Source organism: Microtus oregoni, unplaced genomic scaffold, assembly GCF_018167655.1.
Source record: "Microtus oregoni isolate MIOR12 unplaced genomic scaffold, Mior012 000014F_ref0000157, whole genome shotgun sequence".
Lineage (NCBI taxonomy): Eukaryota > Metazoa > Chordata > Mammalia > Rodentia > Cricetidae > Microtus > Microtus oregoni.
The window spans coordinates 23,527,856-23,553,508 of NW_024543073.1; the positions used below are offsets into that span (position 1 = coordinate 23,527,856).

Consider the following 25,653-nt stretch of genomic DNA (forward strand, 5'->3'; position numbering starts at 1 on the left):
AGCTCTGACTATCAGAGGCACTGCTGCCAACAGTCTTTTCCGTGTCTTTCGCTGTATAGCACACTCATTTCCATTAATGTGTGTACGGGAGCAGGACTGTTTGGCTATGTCTTATTTTTAGCTTTAGCAGATATTACTGCAGCTTTTCAAAATGGTGTACAGGGTTTTCTCCCACAGCAGAATAAATTTCCAGCTCCTTTCTCATCTTTGCCAAAATTTGACATTGATGACCATGACTGGCTTTCTTCCTTTTCTTTCTTTCCTGCTGATTATTATCCTATACATGTGAAGTATCTCTTCTGGATGTCATTTTCCTTATTGAAATTGCTCACCTTTTCATATTCTTGCTGGCCATCTGTGTATCTTTTGTCATCATTATCCCTACCCCCAATGAGATGGAGCCAAATAGAAGATAATGAAGTCATGGGGGTACTGCCCTAAGAAAAGATTAATGCTGGTCTTCTGGAATGGATTGTTTTTTTTTTATGAGAATGAGTTTTTATAAAAAAGGGGAAATTGGCTTCTCACAACTTCTCTCTTTCTGTCTGCAAAGTGAATACCACTGGATTGTATTCCCACCATTTTGCCATCCACTGTGAAACCTTTACCAGGCCTGAGAACAAGTCAACACTATGCTGTCGAATATCTAGAACGCTGACCTTAATGAAACTCTTTCTTTAACAAATTACCCAGTCCCAGGCATTTTGTTGTAGGAATGGAAAAATGGATTAATTCAATGACATGTATAAGTATTCCACATGGCAATACTTTGCCTAATGAAGCCCCTTTTGTGGGATGAATTGTAGATACCACATGAAAATCAAAACAAAATGAAAACTCTTCCAAGTCAAGATGGTAGAAGATACTTCTAATTCCAGTTCTTGGCAAGTGGAGGTAGGAGATTTAAATATGAAGCCAGTCTGGTCTACACAGTGAGCTGAAGGCTAGCCCAGGTTATATAGTGAGACCCTATGTCAGCCTGCACTCCACAAAAAAAAAAAAAAAACAACCATTCTAATCCCCTTCTGGTACAAAAGTGAAATTTCATGTTTGTTTGTTTCCAGCAGGACTCTGAGAGAGTAATGATAATCACTGGCCCAAACATGGGTGGGAAGAGCTCCTACATAAAGCAGGTTGCCCTGGTTGCTATCATGGCTCAGATCGGTTCCTACGTTCCTGCAGAGGAAGCGACGATTGGGATCGTGGATGCTGTTTTCACAAGGTAAAGCATTCATTCTCTTTGAATGTGTCTCTTAGTGTAAGCCTGGGCCACATTATCACACCTCTCCTTTTACGTACATGTACATGTTTGGATGAGTGGGTTTGCACTTAAAACTCTCAGGGCTCAGGGACATATATCATTTGTCATCTCAGATGTCAACATGGAAGAGGCCTAGGGTGTCATTTTTCTGCAGCAAGTTTTTTTTTTTTTTCAAGTTTTTTTAAATGAGTCCTTTAAACAAAATCTTAGAGAGGAAATTAGTATCTACACTCAGACTTAGCTAAAAGGCTCTGAAGAAAAAATCATTTAAATGGAGAAAAGAAGTTATGGTGCCCTCCAGCATGGGAAGCAGAAACCCAACCCTCCCCATTGTTGAGGTGGAAGTACCAAGCAAGATTGTTTAATTTACATTTATTTCTGCTCTCAAACATTACATGTAACTGGCCAGGGCTTACTAACGTCAATATGTAAACTTAATTTCATGCTTTCTTAACAATATGAATAGACTATCCTGGTTTTACTAAAAGGAATTTATGCTTGATCTGTTACATATCTCCTGATTTGTCAGTTCCTGAATGGTCTGTATCTCTTGTGCTATAATATTTAAGTAAACAATATATGTAAACATAACACTATATAATAACCACGCTCTCTATGTAGTGTGTCTATTACTGTCCAACTTCATAGTTAGACACTTGACCCTTGAATCATACCAGAATTTAGCCCATCACCAATATTAATGAACTTGGGCAGATACTGAAATACCTGAAAATCTGCACATTGAAACAGTCTTTCTTTTGACTTTTGAAGGTCTCACTAAAGGATGGATTCTCTAGTCAAGGGAGAAAGCAAGGGCTTCAGACACAGTGGCATGTTCAAGCATCATGTTAATGGCACAGTGAGAGAAAGAACTGTAGGAGGCCCTCCAGGAGAGCCTGAAGTAAATCAGGTCTCAGTGAGAGATGCATACAGTGTTGGAGGTGAGATGAGTTGTCAGGGATAACAGTGGTATGTACATCTGGTATGGACAGTTTGCTACTGCTGAAACAGAACACTACAGTCTGGAGGTGAGAGAGGAGAGAGTGGGAGGGATGGGAGGAGGGAGGGAGGGAAGATGTATGTTTGTACACAAGCATATGGAAGCCAGAGGTCAACGTGGATGTTCTTCCAGAATCAGGAGCTGTCCATCTTGTTTCTTTGAGACAGGATCTTTCAGTGGGACCTGGGGTTCGCTAACTAAGCTAAGCTGACTGACCAGCAAGTCCCAAGATGCTGACTGGCTAACTCCCAAGTGCTGTACCATTATGCCTAGCTTTTTCTTTATGGAGTCTTAGGGGGCAAGAGAGACAGTCAGTGGTGCTGAAAGACAGCAAGATGGAGGCTGAAAACTCCCCTCTGTTCCTAGCAGAGCAGCATCACTAGCAACACTAGAGGTGTCAGGCCCACACTCCAGTGAGTGGGACTGTGGAGTGAGTCCGCAATGAGGTGCCGTTGGAGAAGAGTGGCCAAGAAGAGGATGCCAGAGGCCTAAGGAGGGACTGGTTGGTTCTATTTTTGTTTGTGAGTGTAGGTTTGCACATGTTTTAGTTGTTTTCAGAGGAGAGATTATGTCCAACTATCTATAATCCTAACAATCATGAATGTATTGATCACTTTGGGAGGTTGTTGGAATGAGTCACATGATACCTAAACCAAAAATAATGTTGAGTTACTTTGGAGAAAAATGAAGTAACTCTCTTGACTTGAGGGGAAGTTTTTCTTACTGAAACTCTGTGACCTATTAGCAAGAAAGGATAATGTGGATCACAGCATCGCCCTTAAGGTACCTAGGGATCTAGGTCATAGTCCAACATCTGGTACAGGGTGGAAACACAGGCTATGATGTTGTCTGGCCCAAACACCAAACCTAAATCCATTCAGATCTTTAGCTCTGTCCCCAGGTTACAGGAGGAACACGGACGCAGGAATCTTTAAGCACATGGGGATTCTGTGAGCAGAATCTCGACAAGGGAAGCAGTGGAATAAATGATGGGTGTCCAGACTGGATGACTAGTAAAGACTGGAGGCCTGTCCGGCTCAGCCATTTGATTGTAAAGTGAGAGGTGGACTGCGACAACTATCTAATGGTATACTGGAATGTAAGGGAAACAAAAACGTCCTTGTTACGACATCCAGCCAGTTGTGGTCTGTTCATCCGGTGCCTTTCTCTACATTTGCTGTGGAGACGTTCCTTGAAATAGTAACTAACAACATTTGGTATAGTTTTAAATTTTATGAGAACTGTACCATACTCATCTGTGAGTGGCTTTCTCCCCTTGTTATATTTATAAATGCCACTGTGTGGGTATATATGCTACTATACCAGTTACTATGCTGTGTTGTATACTTGTACCGCATGCTCCTTGGCAGGCAGTTAGCGTGATTTCAATTTCTTACAGATGTAAACAGTATTGGTACTTGTGTTTCTTGAGCACTGGGGCCTAACCTCTGGCTCACAAGCCCCAGTGGCCTGAGCTCAACCAACCATCCCAATACAACAGCAAAAGGCAGAGGAAGGAGAGAAGCAGATAAAGGGCCCTGTGATCCCCAAGTCCGTCCTCAGCATACAGACATGAGTGTAGGTTTAAAAAGAAGACAGATTGAGACAAGGGGAAGGTTTGCATGATGAAGTGGTCTTGGTCATAGTGTGGTCTAGGTCGCAGGTGATGATCGCCTCTGCTCCGCACTTTGGCCTCTTGTGTCATAAGTCATTACTGTGGTAGCTTCCCTGGAGCCTCATGTCACTTGATGGGGAGTGTCAGTTGCTTAGATACAGAATGCAGGCAGAGACGCCAGGCTTTCATCCTGCTTACCTTATGAGGCCGATGATGAATTGATGTCTTTGAGCAAAAGTAGCTTCTGGGTGCCCATGACACTGACTTACACATCATGTGCTGTGCAGAAGTCTACACTGAGTCTACACTGAGGAGTAGAATTGTTCAGTTGTAAAGAACGTCATCTTTCAAGTTCTCCAATGAGGCCATGCCAGTTAGGAGCAGTGTGTGAAGTCTGTCCTCGTGTTTAATGCTGAGTTAGAACAAGAAATACCCATCTGGTGCATTTCTCTGTGCCCTCCAGACTGTTGGAGGAACGTGTTCATTTCTATTATTTAGTGTCCCTTATATGAAGTACCATCATCTGGTAGATTTTTGTTGTTTTTGACGCTAGGGAGATTTAGTCCCTTCCCCCAAGTACACACTGTGCTTATTACAAAAACCTTTGGAGAATGCCCCATCCTCCCTCACGTCTGCCAGTCTCCCATTATAATCCAATGGCTGCTTCCTCTTCATCCTTTTTGGTTGGCTGCCCAGACAGCAGAATCTAAATTGAAGGATCATGTGTCGAGTCAGGTTTGCTCTGATACAGGATGGGTTCTCTACTGTGATTCATAAGTAGCTACGTGTTTAAAATGCTGCTCTCTATCTAAGCCCAGTCTTTATGATTTCTAACTGGAATCTCTGAGGTGGTACCTAAGCACTGACATTTTAAAAGTTCATGTCAGAATAGCCTCAAATTAGGGAATTACGTGGTTGTAATCTTTATTTAATATGCATTGCAATTCTTCCAGTAAAAGTGATTCTTCAAATTACATCATTGTTACTCAAAAATCCTTTTTGTATCCATTGAGAAATAGACTGTAGCTAAACTGAGTGAAATGTTTGCATAAGATTTGGCTCCAGACTTTAAGCTGCTTGTTTTTGTGTTTTATTGGACATCTGGAACATTGGGCTTAAATTCGTGTGGTCCATAGTTATCAATGGCATGTCTGCTGTGGCTCGTGCGGTATGCCATAGGGAGGAGATGGAGGGAAAACTGCAGTACATTGATGATTGGGCATCGTTTCTCTTGACTATTATAAGGTCACATGAATGCAGTCCTGAGTCAAAGTAATCTTTTGACCAACATCTTTATTTGGTTCTAAGTGATGTATTTAAATCAGTATATTAGGATGTGTGTGCTCATCAGTGAGATGCCTGTTCCCAAGCATCTAGGCCATCACTGTGGTCAGAGCTATTGCTTGTCTTCGTGATATATGAGTACTAGTATAAGCTTTATTCAGTTCAGATTAGGTAATTAAGTTTGAGAAAAGCAGTGAGTTATTAGTGTGGTTAGAAAGTCATTTGAGAAAAGCAAAACAGTTGTCCTCTCCTCTCAACATTGTTTCTGTTTATGCCAATAAAATGTTTATGGATGGAGCTGTTTACAGTAACTGGCCCCTAGTGAATAATGTGACGGTGTGCTGCCCACATCTCCCCCTGTGGTACCTAGTGCTGGGAGGACCCGTATTCAGGATGGCATGGGGTGTTTGTCTTGAGATAGAGTTAAAAGGTAATGGACGCTCGGTGCTTAATAGTATTTCATATGTTTGCTTTGAGCAGAGAGCCAATTTGTTCATCCACTTTAGTTTGACTCTGCAAATACTGGACACAAACTGAAGAATGCACAGAATAGAATGCATCCTTCATGGACAGAAAGAAAGCATCTCTGATGTGTGCATCTTCTTCTCAGTTCTCAGTGCCCACACTAAAGACCATATGATAGAAGGTGTTTAACTAAAGGAGCAAATCCCTCTTTCTTGAGTGGCTTCAGGAATCTTGCCTCAGGAAGGTCTCTGGTGTGTTTAGTTGTGTAGCAAAGATGAGATACCTCACTGCTCCCTTTTTGTGGGAAATGTGAATTTAATACATTTACTTGAATCAAAGTCTCGTGATGTGGGTCCAGATGGATCCTCTGCCTGTAGTTCCCTGAAGATACTATTTTCAGGAGGGTGTGATGGAGAGAACTTAAACTCTGTTTTAGTTTTGTTTTGTTTAAAAGAAAAAGGTTTTATAATTTAGCTGAGGTAGTTTTAAGTTCACAGAAAACTAAGAAAAAAGGATAGATAATTTCCAGAGGTTCCTGCCTTGTGTGTGCAGAGTCTGCCCTAGTGTCAGTGTCCGCTAGCAGAGTGGTCCAGCAGACAGAGCTACCTTGCTGTAGCATCATCGGCCAGAGTTCATGGTTTACATGAAGACTCATTTTGGTTTGGACAGAGTCACCTTCCTGAAGATCCTTTATTGTGCCCTGTTTATTCGTTCTTCCCTCTCCTCAGCTGCTGGTTCTTGTGGATCGTTTTACTCTGCGTCTATAGTTTTGTCCTTTCTTGGAGTATCTTGTGAGTCCCGTTTGCCCCATAGTCTTCCTTCTCTTGATAATCCACATTGAAGCTTCCTCTGGGTTTTCTAGGGCTTGACAGTTGGTTTCTTTTCCGTATTGGATGATGCTCCATTCTCTAGATTAGCACAGTGTATATTTGCTTACCATTTCCACACTAAAAGACATCTGAATTGCTTCCGAGATTCAAAAATTATGAATAAAGTTTCTAAAAACAAAACATCCATGTGTAGGTCTTTACGTGGACGTATGTTTTTAACTTCTTTGGTAGAAAGCATACCTAATCAGCCCTGTGGCATTTGCATGTGCATTTTGTTTACATATAGTATTTGCCTCATATGTACAAAGCCCTGGGTTTGATCCCTACTGCTTCAAGGGACAAACAAAACTAAAACTAACAAATCTTTGGGGTTATTATTATTACTATCCTTTTATCTGAAATACATTCAGTTGTTTGTCATTTTTTCGTGTATTTCATGGTCTCACAGTGTAACCCCAAGCTGGCCTAAAGCTCACCATCTTCCTGCCTCAGCCTCTCAAATACACAGACCTCTCAATCTGCAGAATTGTGTTACCACACTTGGCCACACTTGTTACTGGTTGTGAACTGAGAACTTATAACTAACTATACAAGGTCATTGGGTAAAAAGTAATATTCTGACTTAGGAGTATAGCATGTAATAATGGTACAGTATGATAATAATTGACTTGGCGTGACATCAAGTACTTGATGTTTTTTGTGGTGGGAATATTTCACTTTCATTCCCTCAGCACTTTTGAAAGGCACATCAGTCTGTGCTCACTACACCTGGCAATGGAATGCTAAGGAACATCCTTTATTTCTTGTTTAAGATCCTGTGCCCTATGACTGTTACTTACCCAGTCGTTCCATACTTTAACCTCTGTGACCCCATCCTTCCACACCCAGTCTCTGTGACCCCATCCTTCTACACCCAGCCTCTGTGACCCCATCCTTCCATACCCAGCCTCTGTGACCCCATCCTTCCACACCCAGCCTCTGTGACCCCATCCTTCCACACCAGCCTCTGTGACCCCATCCTTCCACATGTCAGCTGCTGTGACCCCATCCTTCCACACCCAGCCTCTGTGACCCCATCCTTCCATACCCAGCCTCTGTGACCCCATCCTTCCACACCCAGCCTCTGTGACCCCATCCTTCCACACCCAGCCTCTGTGACCCCCATTCTGTCCACACCCAGCCTCTGTGACCCCATCCTTCCACACCCAGCCTCTGTGACCCCATCCTTCCACACCCAGCCTCTGTGACCCCATCCTTCCACACCCAGCCTCTGTGACCCCATCCTTCCACACTCAGTCTCTGTGACCCCATCCTTCCACACTTCAGCTGCTGTGACCCCATCCTTCCACACCCAGCCTCTGTGACCCCATCCTTCTACACCCAGCCTCTGTGACCCCATCCTTCCACCCCACAGCCTCTGTGACCCCATCCTTCCACACCCAGCCTCTGTGACCCCATCCTTCCACACTTCAGCTGCTGTGACCCCATCCTTCCACACTTCAGCTGCTGTGACCCCATCCTTCCACACCAGCCTCTGTGACCCCATCCTTCCACACCCAGCCTCTGTGACCCCATTCTGTCCACACCCAGCCTCTGTGACCCCATCCTTCCACACCCAGCCTCTGTGACCCCATCCTTCCACACCCAGCCTCTGTGACCCCATCCTTCCACACTTCAGCTGCTGTGACCCCATTCTTCCACACCCATCCTCTGTGACCCCATCCTTCCACACCAGCCTCTGTGACCCCATCCTTCCACACCCAGTCTCTGTGACCCCATCAGTAAGATGGGAAGTTTTCTTACCTGTCTCATTCTTGATTTTTTAAGGTACCTGATGCCAAAGGATCCTGTTGTAAGACAAGTAACTAATGTTTTTTTTGAGAATTTAATATTTAAGCCCCAAGCATTTTTTTGCAAAAGCCCAGGCATTGTGATCTGGAGAGAGGCCATTCCATTTTCTGTCACTGAGAAAACATGTAGCACACTAACTCAAAATATCAAGATCTCATTAAAAACAATCTCTCAAAATCTCCTGGAAGTGTTCTTGATTGTAGAAACTGGTTCAAAGAAGTAATCATTTCTTTTCTCCAGTTAGCTTCTGTCGCTGTGTTGACCTATATACGGGTTATGGGATGGCAGGGGGATTAGGAAGATTAGTCAGCTGCCACTCCTAAAAATATCGGTTGATTTGGTCTTAATCACATAACTGTAGCCTCTGTCTGAGAAGAAAGCTAAAGAATGCAATTTCCATTTTTACTACAGTTGAACATAAACCAGACAAACGTGCTAACATTTGTTCTAGAATTCCCTAAATCTCCAATACCTTTTAACATCTGAAGAACTTAAGAATCATTATTCAGTATTCATCTTGTTGATTTAATATGAAATTACAAGCTCTTGATTATTTTCTACACATCCTACTTTGCTGCAAGAAGTTATTTTAGGCAAAAAAAAAAAAGTGACTATGATATGAGATGGTAAGAGACCATGGTTGACGAAAGGCTCTTGGTCTAGGACAAAGATTGAAATGGAGGATTCCCTCAGATCTGTTGATTGCATTCAGCCAAACTCAAATACATAGACATGGTGGTCATGAAGGAGAGCTAACAACAAATCACTTTGTCAGAAAACACTTTCCATGTGACTTGCGGCATCAGTGGCTGGGTAATGAGCCTTCTTTTCCCTCAGTGTCTGCTCAGCTTCTCTAGAAAAGCAGATTTGTGATTGGACTTGGACCAGTTCCTTTTAGATCATTCTATGGGAAACAGGCTGACTTTGCTTATAGGAAAGTTAAAAGAAACTAAACTAGAAAGATATTTGCAACCACTAACTAGCCTAATAGTAGAAGCATAATAAAATTCAATCCAAACATTCCTGAAATCATGTCCGGCTTTCTTAAAGACAGAAACGTTACCATGTTGTGAAGTACTCAGGTTGGCTCAAAACCCTCTCGCCCTGAGTAGAAAAGCTTGTGTTTGCCTCTTGCCTGACGTCGGCCAGCCTGCTGATAGTGACCTGAGGACAGTGGCCTGTCTTCTCTGTGTCTTCCTTCATCTGTGAAAGAGAACTGTGAAACAGAAACCAGAACGTGTCCAGAACGTGCTCTGACGAGGCAAGTTCTTCCTGTCTAAGGAGAGGAACTACCGACAAGAGCAGTTCCCTGTTCTCTTTAGGAAGCATAGGCTGAGAAAAAAGCAGCAGCGGAGAAAGGTGAGCAGCCTGCGGGTGCAGCCCTTTGTTGCTGTTCATCGCTGTCCAAGTCAGGCAGTCTTGAAGGGAAGATAGAAGGAGGACAAATGGTTTTGATAAAAAGTAACTTAAGAAGCAGTCTGGGCTATGGTTGAGATTTCCAGAAGCATCCACAGCCATGATGGTCCTTAGGGACACAGTCTAACATAGGGTAAGGTGGAGAATCTCCACAGCCTAACGCGGGTAAGGAGGAGAGCTCTGAAGAGATCAGCAGGGAACTTCAAGTAAGCAAGAGTAGGCAGTAGAATTCTACAAATTAGTCTCCATTGGATGGGTTTAATTTTGCTTCCTATAACTTAGTATAGGACAACATTTTTTACATTAATTGGGTCATTGTAAAAAATTAAAATTTAAGATGTAGTTTTTAACTGAGTGGAAAATATAGATATTGTTGAAACTGGATGCCAAACTTTATTACCAGCTCTCATATATAATAAGCTTTCCCTAACAGCTTTAAAATTACCTCTGATAGTCACTGAAAGTCTTTAGCCTTTCATGTTTCCTACAGTTACTTACATTTTTTTTAATAACTCAATAATGTACAAGGACCTTAATATTTATGGTAACATAAGAATATAACATTAAATCCTTTTGTTTCTTGTAACATTTTCCACAGATGACCAATCTGCTCCTACTCAGAGTAGTGATTTGTCCAGGTTAAAGCAGCAGTGCTCTGGAGTTTAGGTTTGGAACTAATGTAGTGGGCTTCATGCTGTATTCGTGTAAAACCCATGTTCATAGAACTGTGAACTTGAGATCAAGCCTTAGAGGGCTTTTCTTGGTTTGGTTTGGTTTGGTTTTACAGAGTGACTCTCCTGTTTAAGGATGAGGAAATTTCGCTCACACAGAAGTTAGCCAACTTGTTAAAGGTGATTCAGTTCTGAGTGGCAGCCAGAGCAATGGCACTGGTCTCTTTATTTGGGTTTGTGCTTTTTCTGTACCTAGCTGTGTGGAAGTGTGTGTGTGTGTGTGTCTTTGTGTGCCTGTTTGTGTGACTCTGTGTGTGTGTGTATGTGTGCCTGTTTATATGACTCTCTGTGTATGTCTGTGTCTGTATATGTATGCTTGTTTGTGTGTGTATCTGTTTGTCTCTGAATGTCTGTGTCTGTGTTTGTGTATCGCTGTGTGTCTTTGTGTGTGTGTTGGTGCTAGGAATTGAACTTTGGGCCATAAACAAGCAAAACAAGTGCAGTTCCCCAGCTCCCCGTTGCTTTAACTTTGAGATGCTAAGGTTGGTCTGTAACTCCTCCTCCAACTGCCTCAGCCTCCCTCAAAGGTTGGATTACAGAAATGCACCGTCATGCCTACCTGCATAATTAATTAACAACATAATTTTAAACATTTTGCTGCATTTTACACTTGAAGCGCCTTAGCTAGATGACACCTGATTATTTTGATGTCAAGATATAGAGCAAAGTTCAGTGCCTTTGTCCTCAAACAAAAGCTGCAAAAGTTGGAGGTGGGGCATGGTGGCTGAGCATATGGTTAGCATTTGTAAGGCCCTGGTTAACCTAGATAACCAGACTAGTGGGGATGGGGAAAGAGGAGGAAGAAGATTCGTAAATGTCGTCTGATAAACTGTCTTCCTAAAAGACCTCATCAGTGCTTCCAAGTTAACACCACGCCAAGCTGACTGGCCGTTTCTTGTGCATGCACATAATGTGCCTTTGCTTTATGGAATTTGTGTCAGCAGATCCCTAAAGGCACCCCAATGAGAATGCGAGGATGCCTAGAATATTGTGACCCACCATGCTGTAGCAGGATTCTTCCGTGTTTTAATCCACTGGAGTTGGCAAAGAAGGCTTCACTGCATGGCTTCTCTGTGGTGTTCATAGCAACTCCATCTTCATGCCAGGTGGTTTGAGAGATGCCCAAGGAGGAGAAAATAATCAGCAATGGTTCCAGGCAGAGATGACTTAGACACACTCTGATAACCTGGGTTCTGTTCGAGTCATTTTTAATAAGAGTGACACACAGCACAATGCGTTTTATAATTGCAGAAGTAGTGGCCGTTGTGATAGGAACTACAGAGCAGACAGGGCAACTACAGACTGGCGGGGAGGGAAGGCTTCCGGAGCCTTGACTGCCTCCATCCACCTCCAGCCTTGATTGCCAGAAGCTGCCTTGGAGTAACTTCGCGGAAAGACTTACAGCTCTAAGCTGAAGATTATCGGCTGTCTCTAGCAATGTCTGACATCTTGCTACAACATCTGAAGGGATTCTTTGTTAATTTCTGAACTTGTCTTCTCTCCCTCCAGTTTTGAAAACTCTACCTTGACAAAGTCTCTAGCATTTCTGTTGCTCTAATGATCTCTCGTGTAGTGTGGGGCTTTGGGCTAGCGAGGGTGTTGAGATGCATGTTAAAATTATATAAATTCTGCACACATGTAGAGCATAAATATACATGAGCATGTATATCAAACTCTGAGATATAGACTTGTCTGTTGAAGGGGAATCTTCTGAGCATCCATATCCAAAATACTTCTTATTTCTTTCTGGCCTTTTTTATTTCCTCTCTCTCAATCACTATGATTTCTTATTCTTTTTCTTAAGTACCATTTTCCTTTTTTTTTATCTGTCTCAAGTACTTTTCTTGTGTAGGCAACATAGTAGCCAATATTCCAAGTTCTAGAAAGTCTCAAATAGCTTACTTTTTGTTGATATCTATTTTGTAAGTTTAGATAAAATAAACATGCAGATTTGAAGTCTCAAGGCCTTGTTCTTGCTCTGCCAACACTGCGGGCTGAAAGTCACAGTCTGAATTTCCTTTGTTCCCAAATGAGATTTTTCTTTGAAATATTTAGGATTTTCTTAAAATTAAAGAAAATTAAATTTTCTTAAGATTGCACCAAATGAAATCTAACCATAGCCAGTATTTAGCAGGACTACCTGCTTGAAGCTTGCCTTAGGGAGCTTCCTTCACCTGTTGACCTGTTGACGTAGTTTCTCGTCTGCTCCTGTGCTCTGTGCTTATCTACACATCCGGGGTTTGGGCCACTTGTGTATTCTTTTAGTCCTTGGCTTGTCTGTTTATATCCTTGGTGGTTTCTTTGGCTTCCTCTGCCAGGTTAATGTCATGGTCTTCCTGATCATGCTTTTATTTTTAGATTCCAGTGCTTTTGTGTTTTGCTGTTGTTTCTTTTTAATGAACTTAGATTTTTAGGTTTTTCTTTCTCACTCTCACTTAGAATACCACAAGGTCTTATTGTTTTAACGATGCTCAGGAAATTGTATTATTACCCATTTTCCCTCTGGTTTTCGTTAGCCCTTTTTTTTCCCCTCATTTTTCTTCCCTGTGAACTCAACCCGTAAAAGTCTCACCCTTTCACAGTAGTAGCATGGTCTAGTGATCAAGCCTTCAACAGGTGGCCTTTGGGGAACATTGAAAATGCAAATTGTGACAGTAATCATTGCAAAATTAAGGTAAATAGCAGTATATGAGTTTGAAAATGTGGCTGGACTGTTGCAAAGTTAGCAGCATTTCAGATGATGTGTTCTGTTTATTGATTTTAACATGGATAAAATCGACAGCACTTTGTTTCAGATGTCACTGTTAGAACTTGAGCTGTACCCACCGTGGGCATCAGCTTTCATCTCCCTTGCTGTTCCCTGCTCCAGCCATGCTGCCTGTGACTCAGTGTGGAGTGAATTTCCGCAGGACTCCACTGCAAGTCAGGTGTGAAGTGTGTGCCTGGTTCGAGAACTAGGGCGTTTCACAAAGACAGCAGTTGCTAGCATTCCATGATGCCAACTATGAACTTAAAGCCCCACTTCTAGGTTTCGTAATTAGCGGTGTGATCTTATTCTATTACCCAGTCCCTCTTGCTCATCTTTTCAGGTCCTTTTACACTGAATAAATGCTTTCCCAAATAAATGTGGCATAGAATATTTCTGTCACCAGTGCTCTGGAGAAAGTTTCAGGGACTTATGGTTATATGAGTTAAGGAAGTTCCTGTGCTAGAGCCTTTTCTGAGACACGCATTGTACATCGCTGTATAGTCAAGGCTCCAATGGGAGGGCAGCCTCGAGAGTTAGGACGCTGACATCTAGGAGCTGCGTTGACATGGGAACCTCCGTGAGCTGCTGCCCAAGGCCCTTTAACACCTGTGAGTTATTTCTAGGACGACAGTTTTGTTGTGTGGAAATGAAGTATTCTGTATGTAGCTGTTTACCTTTTAATTAACCTGGGTTTTTCATTAGAAAATTCTGGAAACCTCCTTAATTTTACAAGTCCTATCACTAATAGATTTTTAAGCACAGTGGCACAGAGCAGTGTTATTTTGTCCTGGGAACACCAAGGTGTGGGTTTGGAATTTTGAGAACAAAAGCAGGTCAAACTGCCCACTTTTCCAGAGTTCTATCTGTTTACCCTAGACCCTGTTGGAATAGTGAGTTTGGTGTTAGAACATTCTTCATACTCAATGTACATTTTATTTAATATAATTTCAATTACTGTTACACACACCATAAATTTATTGCTTACAAGACAGTACTTGGCTTCCTAGGAAGAAAACTTGGGAAAATCAAGGGTTTCCATCTTGCTTGTAGGATGGGTGCTGCAGACAACATATACAAAGGTCGGAGTACTTTTATGGAAGAACTGACAGACACAGCAGAGATAATCAGGAAAGCAACACCGCAGTCCCTGGTTATCCTGGACGAGCTGGGAAGAGGGACAAGCACGCATGACGGAATCGCCATCGCCTATGCTACACTGGAGTATTTTATCAGAGATGTAAGCATCTGCCACACCTTTAAAAGTTTGCTAACTAATAGTATTTTAAGTTGGCAGATTATAATAACATAGATTAAATATGAGATAATTGAATTAAGCTCATTGATAAGTCTGCCCCCTCACTTTTTGTGGTGAGACATCAAATCTGTTCTCCTGGTTACTGTATAACTGGTAATGCCTTTGCGTAATGCCTGCATGCCCTTTTATCCTTTTGTATGTGTATGTGCAAGGGATGTGCGTGTTTGCGGGGTACACATGGGAACACGTGTGCGGAAGCTAGAGGTCAGCCTTAGGTGTTGTTCCACAGAAGCTGCCACCTTCTCACCTGGGACCTAAAAAACTAGCCTTGCGAGCCAGTGGGCTCCAGAGATGCTCCTGTCTCCACCTCCCCAGGAATGAGAATACATGCTCACACCACCATACCCAACCTTTTCCCTGTGTGCCTTTGTTACTGAATTAAATGGTCAGGAGAAGTTCTGGATTTTTTTCAAACATTTATTTAGATGACATAGATAATCACATGTTTCCTTTTTTTTCCTTTAAAATAAACTACCCCCTGACAACACTGACTTCTTCCTGAGCAGCAGCATGGCTTAGCATCTCTGTGTTTAGCTTTTCTTTGATGTCTTTTCTTAGAGTTATATAGTTTTTGTTGGGTATGTTTTAAAATAGTTATAAGTTTCTACCCAAGTCTTTAATTTGAGTGGTGCTCATATAGCTGATACTTGGGTTTTCCTTTTAATTTCAAATTCTACTTTTTAATATCTGGTATATTGGAAGGTGGTTGGCTTCTATGTTAACCACAGTGTTAATGCTTAAAAAATAAGGATACTTAAGAAAACATATGAATCATATTTTATGAGAATTTATTTCTTGTATATAAATTTCATTTCAGTCCTGTAGGAAATTGATTTTGTTCTTAAAAGATAGAATCGTAATATTTAGGGATGCTATCTGCAACTAATTTTCAGATGGTTAGGGCTAAAGATGTAGCTCAGTAGCAGAGCATTTCCCCGGTATGTAAAAGCCCTCTGGGTTTATCCTTAGTACTGTAGAGGGGAAAGATGATCCAGGAAAGTGTGTGTGTGTGTATGTGCGCGCGCGCGTGCGTGTGCCTGTCTGCCTGCATAGGCTGGAGGAAGGAAAGGAATGTGGCAAAATATTAACTGGTTGTCTAAATCAAGAGTATATGGTGGGCTTTTGTTCTTTTCTTGCAACTTTTGTGGAAATTTGGATTTTTAAAGTTGAGACGTTTTAATTGAAGCAACACTATATGTCTTACTGTTTTAGGTGAGATCCTTAACCCTGTTTGTCACCCACTATCCACCAATTTGTGAACTAGAAAAATGTTACCCAGAGCAGGTGGGGAATTACCACATGGGATTCTTGGTCAATGAGGATGGAAGCAAGCAGGACTCAGGTATGCATTTCCTTATGGTAGCAACAAGGTGAATACTCTTGTCTTTTGGCTTGGTAACCCAAAGTTATATAGAAATATGAGTTCATTGCTTATTAACAATGCAAGCTGTGAGCATCTGTTATAAAGAACACTTGGGAAAATTTATTTGCTGTCAGCCTTGAGTCGTGTAGCAAGTGTGTTTGTCTGTTTGCTAACTCGAAGTCCCCCGTTCTCCCGCATCTGTTTTAACGTCAGCCCTTCTCCTAAGCAGGAGTTCCTTAGCCCCACACGTTTCCCTCAGTTCTCATCCTAGGATAAGAGTCACCTGCAGAGGCTTCTTAGTCACCTTTAAAATGGTCGCCACCTCCCTCAAATCCTTTAACACTAATTACTACAGGTTATCCTAGAGTGGAGATGTGCTGTGTCTTAAAGGTGAAGCTCAGGTAAAGTGCCTTGCACGTGCCAGCCCCTTTGGTAAAAGATCCACATTTTCTGCCTCTGAGTCCTGCATTCCTGGCTTTTCCAGTACTGCTCCCATCAGAGGAGGAGATCTTTCCCTGAAAAAGAAGTGATTAGCCAAAAGGAGTAAGCGCAAGTGCCTAAGTAACCCACTAAGCTTTAGCCGCCGCCCCCCCCCCCCCCCCCAGTGGCAGTTATTTTTAAGCTACCAGCCTGTGGTGGTCTGCACAGTTGGTGTGCTGTAATGGAAAACCCATTATCCGTGACACTCCAGAGTCCAAATTAAATTGTGAAAAAGTAGTAAAGACAGAACTTAAAAAGAAACCAGGCAGATGGCCCAAATAAAACAGGGTACTGGATCTAAGATAGATGTGATGGTAAGCAGTCCCTGAGCCCTAAAAAACACATCGTAAATTCTCTCACGAAGTTTTCCTTCTTATTAGTCTGCATCCACTGCGACAGAAAATGGCTTGCAAACAAAGGAGAATTCTGCAGTGGGGAGGGCACGAGGAGCTGCCTCTAAGAGCTTGCGCGCTCACTGCCTACCAAGAACAGAATCCTGTCCCCTGGAGTGTCTGACATTTTATTATATTGATTTAAACTTTATCTGTGGACATAATTCTTAGAATTGAACGGTGCTGGGCCCCTGCTAACAAGCTTCCGTCCCTTCACTCCAGGCCCTTCCCACCCCAGGCTCGAGGCAGACTTGGTACTCTTTCCTCTGCATCCGTCATAATTCTGAATGATATGCATAGTTCCCATTTCTTGGCACCTTATATTAGCGGTCTCATTGTGCCGGGACCTCAGCCTTCCCCTTCTGACCTCTCAACGTCATCCTTTATAGTGTGGTATGCCTGGCGCGTGCTTAGTGCTTTAAGCTGTCTCTGCAGTGACAGAAGGGCCCACTCATCAGACAAGCACATTCTCTTTTGTTTGCACCTACTTCTGGGTTCTAAGAACTAAATCTGCTTCATTTTTAGTTTTGCATTTTGTCATTTGGTTTTAGTCTGTAGTTGAATTCTCCTTGGCCTTCTGAGAGCTTTGAAAATTGCCTCTCTAAACATTGCCAACATAAGGGAACCTGTTCCCACTGGGTCCCTCCTGCTGGAGCTCTTTGTTTCTGCCCAGGCCTGTTGCACATCTGTTGTCCCGAGGCTGCCTTTGTGGTCCCCTAGGACTTTCCCTTCTAAGTGGTTGATTTCCAGTAACAAAGCACTCGATCACTGGATCCAGCAGTAAGGTTGTCCAGTGTAGCGTCTCAATGCAGTCCCCAGCTCCTCCAGCAGTTTCCTGGTTCTCTTCCTGCCCCGCTGGCTCCATCCATAGGCCAGTGGGAAGGTGGCTGTAGCTCTTCCAGATATCGCACACTGGATGCTTGACAGTGTCCGGCGCTAGAAGAGGAGCTCACAGCTAGGAGACTTTTCCACTGTTTGTTTATCTTACCTTTGGTGCTGGGTTTGAACCAGGCTTTGTTTATTCTGAGCATCCACTCTACCGCTGAGCTATGTCTCTGCTCCTTCTTGTAACTTATGTCTTAGGAGCTAGGCAACTTTTTTTTTCAGTTGCCTTCTAGCATCTCAGGATGAGTCCAGTCTCATTTTCAGAAGTGAATTGCATGTAAGTGAGAATGGCAGAAATAACTTTGCCTCAAAATTAATCAGGATCCACTTTTAGAGCTGGGTGTGAGGAGATTGCCCTGATTAAATGGACAGGAAATCAATTCTTTTAATACAAAAGTTTTCTTAAAAGTACAGTGGATTTTGGGTAGGCCACTATGAATATCAACTGAAATGAGACAAAATGTTCAAGGCCTATGTTTCAAGGGGTGTGTGGTAGCCAAAGAAATGGATCAGCACCCAGGAAAACTGCTGTAAAAGCTTAGACAAAACTGGGTATTGTATTGCATGTCCATCCTCTGGTTCTTTGGAGGTGGAGCATGAAGGTCATCCTTAGCTACTTGGCTAGTTCAAGGCCAGCTTGGACTGCGTGAGACCCTGTGTCAAGGGGTAAGAAGACAGTGTCTAATTAGATCCATCTCTAAACTTCTATACATCTATTTAAAAGCAAGTTCAGAAGTGACTTGATCAGGGCCTGCGGAGCTAACTTGATAAATGTCCTTCTGCCAAGCCTGATGCTGAGTTCAATCTCTGAAGTCCACACTGTGAAAGGACAGAACTGATTGCCCTCTGTGCCACGTTTGCACTATTCCCCACAGCAAAATAAATAATTATAAAAGAAGTTGGAAATTATTTGATCAGAACACATCTCTTTAACAACATTCCTGAGAAATTTGACCTCACCATAGATTTTCCTAATTTTCTTTACAGTAGAAACATGGATTATTATATTCATAGATTCTAACAGTGATTGGTTTTCAAAATACCCCCTAATTAAAGGGTGTAGCTTATGAGAGAAGAACTCACTAAGAACCTTTGTGGTAAGGATATAGAAACAATGGGTTGTTTTTATTCCTCTCCTCCCTCCTGCCTCCTCCTGCCTCCATATTCTGACACAGACATGCGCACATGCGTACAGCCTACCAAGAAAGTACAGGCTTACCAACAAAAAGAAAGTTCTAGGTAGCTGTGGAGAGTGATCACGTTCTTGACCTTGAAGGCATGAAAGCAATCATAATGCCAAAGTGAAGAACAGCACACGGTGTTAGACTCAGCCACTGTTTGTGCTAGCATATGATAATAATGTGTTCAGGGTTCAGGGTAGTATAATATAATATGCAATTAAACTATAGTTTATAGCTGTAGTATGCCTTAAAAGGATTGTAGAAAATATGCCCAAAGAAGAGAGGAGGCTGAGGTACAGGATCACGTGAACCAAAAGTTTGTGGTGACCCGGGCAATACAGTGAAGCCTGTCTTAAAAAATGAAAGGAAAAACAGAACCATCATTACAGCCATCTCTACTGTTTATGTATAGCATATACATATCTATTTATCATATGTAGCTCAACATATGCTGTATATTATATGTAAGGGGAAAAAATAAGAACTCCTGGGAAACGTATCAGCAAGTCCATTTCTAAGAAAGGAGCTGTGCTGCACACCAGGCTGTCAGATACTGCTGGCCAGCACATGCTTGGACAGATGGGAGTACAAACAGATGAATGGATTTCGTCTTGCTTAAGAAAGACCAGCACGGAAGCTAGATTAGCCTGGAAAGAGCCAGGACTATTTTTTGTCTTAGGGTTTGTATTTTTGATGGCTACTGCCGTTCACTTGCCTCTTCGTCTTGTGCTCATGAAAGAGTAACGGAAAGCTATGGTATTGGCAGACTCCGGACTTCCTAGGTCTGCACTCACCACTCTTCCCCTTTCTTTGTCTCCTGCTGACATTTGGAGGCAGAAGGTATTCTTAGTGCTTGCTAATAGACGTCTGCATTGTGGCGTTCTTCTCCCTTCCTACTTGTAGCAAACACTCTAGGAAAGCTATTATTTGTCTGCTCCTGAACTCTTAGAGGAGGTGAATTCCATTGTCCCCTTCCACTACTGTGTTCAGACTCTTGGCTTTTATCATCAGTAGCTGGTTATCAAGGCATACACACTTGACAAAGAAAAGACTGAGCGAAGGCTCTCGGTGAATTTACAGCGTGCGCTAGGGTCACAGAAACCATCGAAGATCTGGCCATTTGGGATTGGACCAGGTGTGACTCAATACTGAGTTTTTGTTCTAAAGCTGCATGACCCTGCAGTGTTTTACATACGATGTATGTAGCTCTGTACCTGAGATTGCCCAGTTCTGAAAAGCTTCAAATTTGTGGGGGTGGGGGACAGAGTTTGGAGGCTGGGATGGTACTTGGAATTTCCTCAACTGGGAATTAGAGGGCCAGGCCTTCATAGCCTTTATTATTATCACTATTAACCTACAGTAGTTTCTAAAAATGTTCCGCAGCTTGCTATCACAATACATCAGTTTAAATAAAAATTGTCTATCTTTCTTTTGTGTCAGATACCTAGGGGAACTTGGCTGAGCACTTCTGAGAGCTTTGCCTGGAAGGCAGTCAGTTCATGCGTCGGCCAGTGTAAACCTGCTTCCCAACCCCTCTCACGCTGTATACAGGCCTCAGGTGTAGCCGCAGCTTGGTGCTGGCAAGCCATAGTCCTTCACTGACTGCTGAGGAGCGACAGGTTTACATAGGGACCTTTTCATGGTTGCTCGCTTTCCTCAGAGCAAGTAAGAAAGGGAGGTGCCCAGGATGGAGGATGAGTGTCCTCTGGTCTGCTCTCTGCAATGTCACGTTTCATCCTTTAGAAGTGAGTCACCAGGCCCAGCCCACACTCAGGAGGAGGAAATAACACAGGACATGAACACTATGTGTGATGGGTTAGGCCAACAGCCTTCCTAACCCGTGGAAATAAACCTTTCTTCCCAAGAGCACCTGAGCAGCAGCATCCACCTCAGTATGCACAGCACCCCTAGCCAGAGTTTCCCTGCTCCTTGCACTGTGGGATCCATCATGGCCTACTGCACATATGCCTGAACCATTCTCTGTTACTGCAGAAGTTCAGTCCAGATTTCACAATCACCCATTGTTCAAGACTGTCTTAAGCGAGTCAAACCTCCTAAATGCATAAGCGTTTTCAAAACTTTATCTTTTTCCTAAGTCAATAAAACAAGCAGCAAATAACTAGAACAAATGTGTTCAGATTGTGAGCTCTAACAGAGGCCAACTGTGGGGGCCGCTGTCGTCTTCAGTCTTCAGCTGGACTTCCCTTGCAAACAGTCTTGATCGCTTCCCCTCCCCCCCAATTTCACAGGTGACATGGAGCAGGAGCCGGACTCTGTCACTTTTCTCTATCAGATAACCAGAGGAACGGCAGCGAGGAGTTACGGACTGAACGTGGCTAAGCTAGCAGAGGTGCCTGGAGAAATCTTAAGGAAAGCCGCTCACAAGTCGAAAGAGCTGGAAGACTTGGTCAATCTGAGAAGGTTGGAATGGCCTTGGTTTGTTCTCTGTTTTGCTTCCTAGTGGAACTGCCACGCTGTCCAAGGAAGAGGGCGGTTGTGTAAATGACCATGGGAACCGCTTTGGAGCTTGGGTTGAAGGACCACTGTGGACCCTCTTCTGCAGGCTTTCCTTGTGGCCAGAGGAAAAGCGCCTTTGGGCAGAACTCAGATGAATTCAGTTGGTGGTTGTGTCAGCTCTTCATTAGGTGACAAACAATTCTTCTTGGTCTCCTTTTCTAAAGAATTGCCTCAGTGTGTGCCAAGCCCTTAGCTGCTGAGGGATTGGCGTTATCTTTAAGAGTTACTGGATCAGCGTCAGTTCTTGGGGCTGCACAGAACTTCTCTCCCCGTGCATCTGCAGTGACAAACAGCTTTAATTCTGTCACAGACTGATAAAAATGCCCCTGTGGGTAAAGGAGTTTGCCACCAGTCCTGACAACCTGAATTTGATCCCCGGGACCCACGTGGTGGAGAGAGAGACACCCCCTCCCCAGAGTTGTCCTCTGACCACCACATGTACACTGGACACATTCCCATCCCCTAAATAAGCAAATGTAATGAAGGAAACTGAAAGAATTTTGAGAGGACTGGGGCGTGGAGACCTGGCTAAGCAGTGAAGAGTCCTTGATGTTCCTCTAAGGGACCCAGGTTCAGTCCCAGCACCTCCAGCAGTGCTCACAGCCAGCTGTAACTGCAGACCCAGGGGATCCAATGCTCTGGCCTTCATAGCCAGAAGCACCTTCATAGGCATGGTGCCCATAAACTCAGTCAGACACACATCCATGCACATAAATAAAATTAAAAATTAATCTTGGGGTGGGGAGAATTCTGTCAGGAGAGGAGCGCAAACTGCATAGAGCCGTGCAGTCATGTGATCCACTTGTCACTTAGCTCTGATTGTGCGTGACAACTGTAATCTGGCTTCTCTGTGCTCCCCTCACCTCCACCCTTTATGTGAACACTGCCCACCCTTGGTAGCTAATTAGTGTGTAGCCAGTTCTTGAGCTGCTCTTAGCATCCTCCTAGGCTATCCCCAGGGGCTACCACAAGGAAAGCACCCATGAGCAAACTGCAAGTTACAGCCCTTAGGAGCTGGCTGGAGTTCCCAGTGTCTTCTAGATCGCTTCTGCAGCATCACACCAGAAGCAAGGGCAATGGAATTAGTTTCAGCCTATTTCTGTTATGAGACAAATTAATATATAAAATTTTCCTGACAAGATTACAGATGGGAGCTCAAAGTCGAAACTTCAGCCTTCTGCAAAGTTCAAAGATCAATGTAATCTTTGTTGCCATCTGATCATCTTTTCCTGGAAGAAGTCAGAACAAGCCTCTACCTCTAAAGACTGTGCTGGGTGTGGTGGCATACCCATTTAATCCCAGCATGCTAAAGGCAGAGGCCAGTGGATCTCTGTGAACTAGAGGTTAGCCTCGTTTACATAGTGAGCTCCAGGCTAGTCAGGGCTACACAATGAAATGCTGCCTCAAAGGACACACACACAAACTGGCAGTGAATTAGTTTAGACTTGTTACTACTGTAGCCTCTAAAGCTAAAGTGAGAAAATTAGAAAGTTCACAGATTATTGTAGACATCTGTTTCCCCAACTAATATGTGAATCTGCATATCTTGATAAGGTGAATGCAGACATTACATTAAGATGGGATATTTCAGATCTGGAGAGAGGTGGCTCAGCACTGGCCATTCTTTCAGAGGATCCAGGTTTGATTCCCAGCAACCACATAGCAGGTCACAACACAAGGGATCCGACCCTCTCTTCTGGCCTTTGTGGGTTTTAACCACACACGGTACATAAACATACATGCCAGCAAAACACTGATATATATATGTGTGTGTGTATATATATGTGTATATATATATATATACATATATATTATCTCCCTTAAATTTTTTTAAGATGGGCCATTTTGATGTTTATCAGGACACTGTATGCACTTTCCCTAACCATTAAGAGTTTTCCCATCAATTCTCTTGGTCAGCTCAAAAGAAAGCAAACTGCTTCTCGTGTGGTAGGTGTGGATAAGCTTCAGCAGTTAAGGATTAATCACATACTCACCACATACAGAAAGGATTCTGTAGAGTCACCTGTAGCTTCCTGGGCACTGTGCCAACTGACTCATCCACACTGACACACTAATCCTCATGACAACCTTGTGTGCTGGGACCAGATCTCAGCAAGGAGCTGCTCCAGGGTCACCAAGCTCATTAGACATGGGGCAGTAGTGGGAACTCCCAGACCTTAAGTCGCAAGCCGCACGACTGCTGTGCTGCTCATGGTTGGCTGGCGTTTTGCTCTGCTGTTTACTGGCTTTATTTTAGTAAGTCAGTTTTGCTTTTATCCTGGAAACATTTTCTAGGAATATTTTGTCTTTGGACACAGATAAGGACCCCACCAGTCTCTGGCAGAGTCAAGAAGTCATAGGCCCCTCCCAGCAGGCAGGATTTTAGAAGGGCAGCAGGAAGACATTCATGGGAATCAATAGCCTGGATCTTTGATGCAGCTGTCGCCCTGGAGCGGGGCTCACTGTCACAGCTTCCTATCCACAGAGCCCTTTCTGTCCCCACCGAGTACCTTTTCATTGCTCCTGTGAGACATCCTCCTCCACTAATCCCATTTCCAAAATAACTAATACTTTATTTTTTCCCCCAGGAAAAGACTTAAGTATTTTGCAGACTTATGGATGGCCCGAGATGTAAAAGACCTACACATGTGGACAGAGGAGCTGGAAGCAGAGGGAATACAGACTTCTCTCTCACATTAACATGAAAACCACCTTCTTTGAGCAAACCGCAGAGGAGAACCTTCTGGTAGCAACCTGTCTTTGTGACGTGAACACCCGTGATGAGCACAGTCTTCCTGCTGAGACAGAGTTCTTCCTCAGAAGGGAGAGCCTTTCAGGCGCTCATCTTCCTGCCTTCTGAAGAACAAACACTTCAGATGTGAAAACTTCACCGGGTAATTAGAAATTTCCTAGACAGTAAGTTTCATGTGAAACCAGACACTTGTCAGTGAAGCCTAAAATGGCGGCCCCAGGGCTGCGGTCACAAGGCCAAGGAGTTTCGATTTCAGACAACTGGCAACAGGCTAGTCTGATAAGAATCCGCTTTTATGAGAACTACAGAATTTTATAATGCCTCTGTTTGTTCACCATTGACATAAATATTTTCATGAGAAGTAGAACCATGAAGCTTCTAGAAACCAGAGCACAAGAAGGGAAAAGCCATATGAAATTTGAAGAGCTAAATGTTGTCATCATTTTAAACAGCTTAAAAGTTGTATAAAATCATTGTATCAGTCATTTAAATAAAAACTGTGGAGTGAATGCTTGCTCAAAGTTGTGGTGTGACTTATTGAATTTTAATTTCCAGATACCAGTGGGGTTGCACTATGTAGCTCTGACTGGCATGGAACTCACTATGTAGATCAGGCTGACCATGAATTGACAGAGACCCACCTGCCTCTGCTCCAGAGCTCTAAGGATTTAAAGATGTGTGCTGCCACACCCAGCGGTTTTTATTTTCAACTGTGGAATGCCCTTGGGAGCTGACCTTGCTGTTCTGACTGCTTTGGTAAGTAGGATGGCACGTGTCATATTAGAGCTGAACCTGGAGGTTTTTTGGATTCACAGCCACCCTATCTCCCTGCAAGTGTCAAGGGATGGACACTCAGCTGTGCCCCTGGATTTTTCCGCACTTACCATCTGGCTCCTCATGTTCCCGTGCTCTTTTTGTTTCTAATGTCATCCTGCATGAGGGTTCTTCTCTGCCTCCCATTTACCATTCCTGCTCAGTTAAGTTCTTCCCTGTAGTCGATGGACATAGTTTTAATTCCTTCTTCTAGATTATTACCTACAGTGGCCACAACAGCGACCCACACTGACGAAGAATGTGGTTTGTTGCTGAGTACTCCTGAATGGCTTTATTAATTGTGGTATTTGTCCACAGCGCCGTTTTACCCATTTAGAGTGTGCCGATCAGCGGGTGTTTCTTTCTCCGTAAACTTGTACAGCTCCACTGTTGTCGGTTTTAGAGTGTTCTCATCACCCCAAGTGGGGTCCTTGTACCCACTGACAGTCATTCTACGTTCTCCCCAGAACCTCAGCACAAGACAACCCCTCATGCGTGTTCTGCCTCTGCAGATTTGCCTCTGCTGGGTACATCATCTAAATGGCCTGGGTAACATGTGGTCTTGTGTGCCTGTTCTCTTTGGCTCAGCCCGCTGTTTTCAGACTTCATTCATACCATGGCATGCACCAGGAAGTCGTTCCTTCTCACTGCTAGAGCTTTTAGCCTTCTGTTTCAGACCCAGGTTTTATTTAACCGTTCAGTGCATGCTGTACATTTGGATTATTCCATTCTGGCTGTTGGAATAGTTATTTA

At 43.3% G+C, this 25,653-nt stretch overlaps 1 protein-coding gene across 2 annotated transcripts in view; it reads left to right on the forward strand.

Moving 5' to 3' along the window:
• The window catches only part of Msh3 (mutS homolog 3), a 150,665-nt gene extending 126,069 nt beyond the window's left edge, over positions 1-24,596 (forward strand). Inside the window, exons 20-24 of one of the 2 annotated variants that reach the window (XM_041663394.1) lie at positions 1,065-1,222; positions 14,253-14,439; positions 15,730-15,859; positions 21,068-21,239; positions 23,924-24,596. In XM_041663394.1, the coding sequence (XP_041519328.1) occupies positions 1,065-1,222; positions 14,253-14,439; positions 15,730-15,859; positions 21,068-21,239; positions 23,924-24,035 (759 nt within the window). In that variant the 3' untranslated portion in view covers positions 24,036-24,596. The remainder of the gene's footprint in view (positions 1-1,064; positions 1,223-14,252; positions 14,440-15,729; positions 15,860-21,067; positions 21,240-23,923) is intronic. The other variant, XM_041663395.1, reaches the window with a different exon arrangement.
• The last annotated feature ends 1,057 nt before the right edge of the window (positions 24,597-25,653 follow it).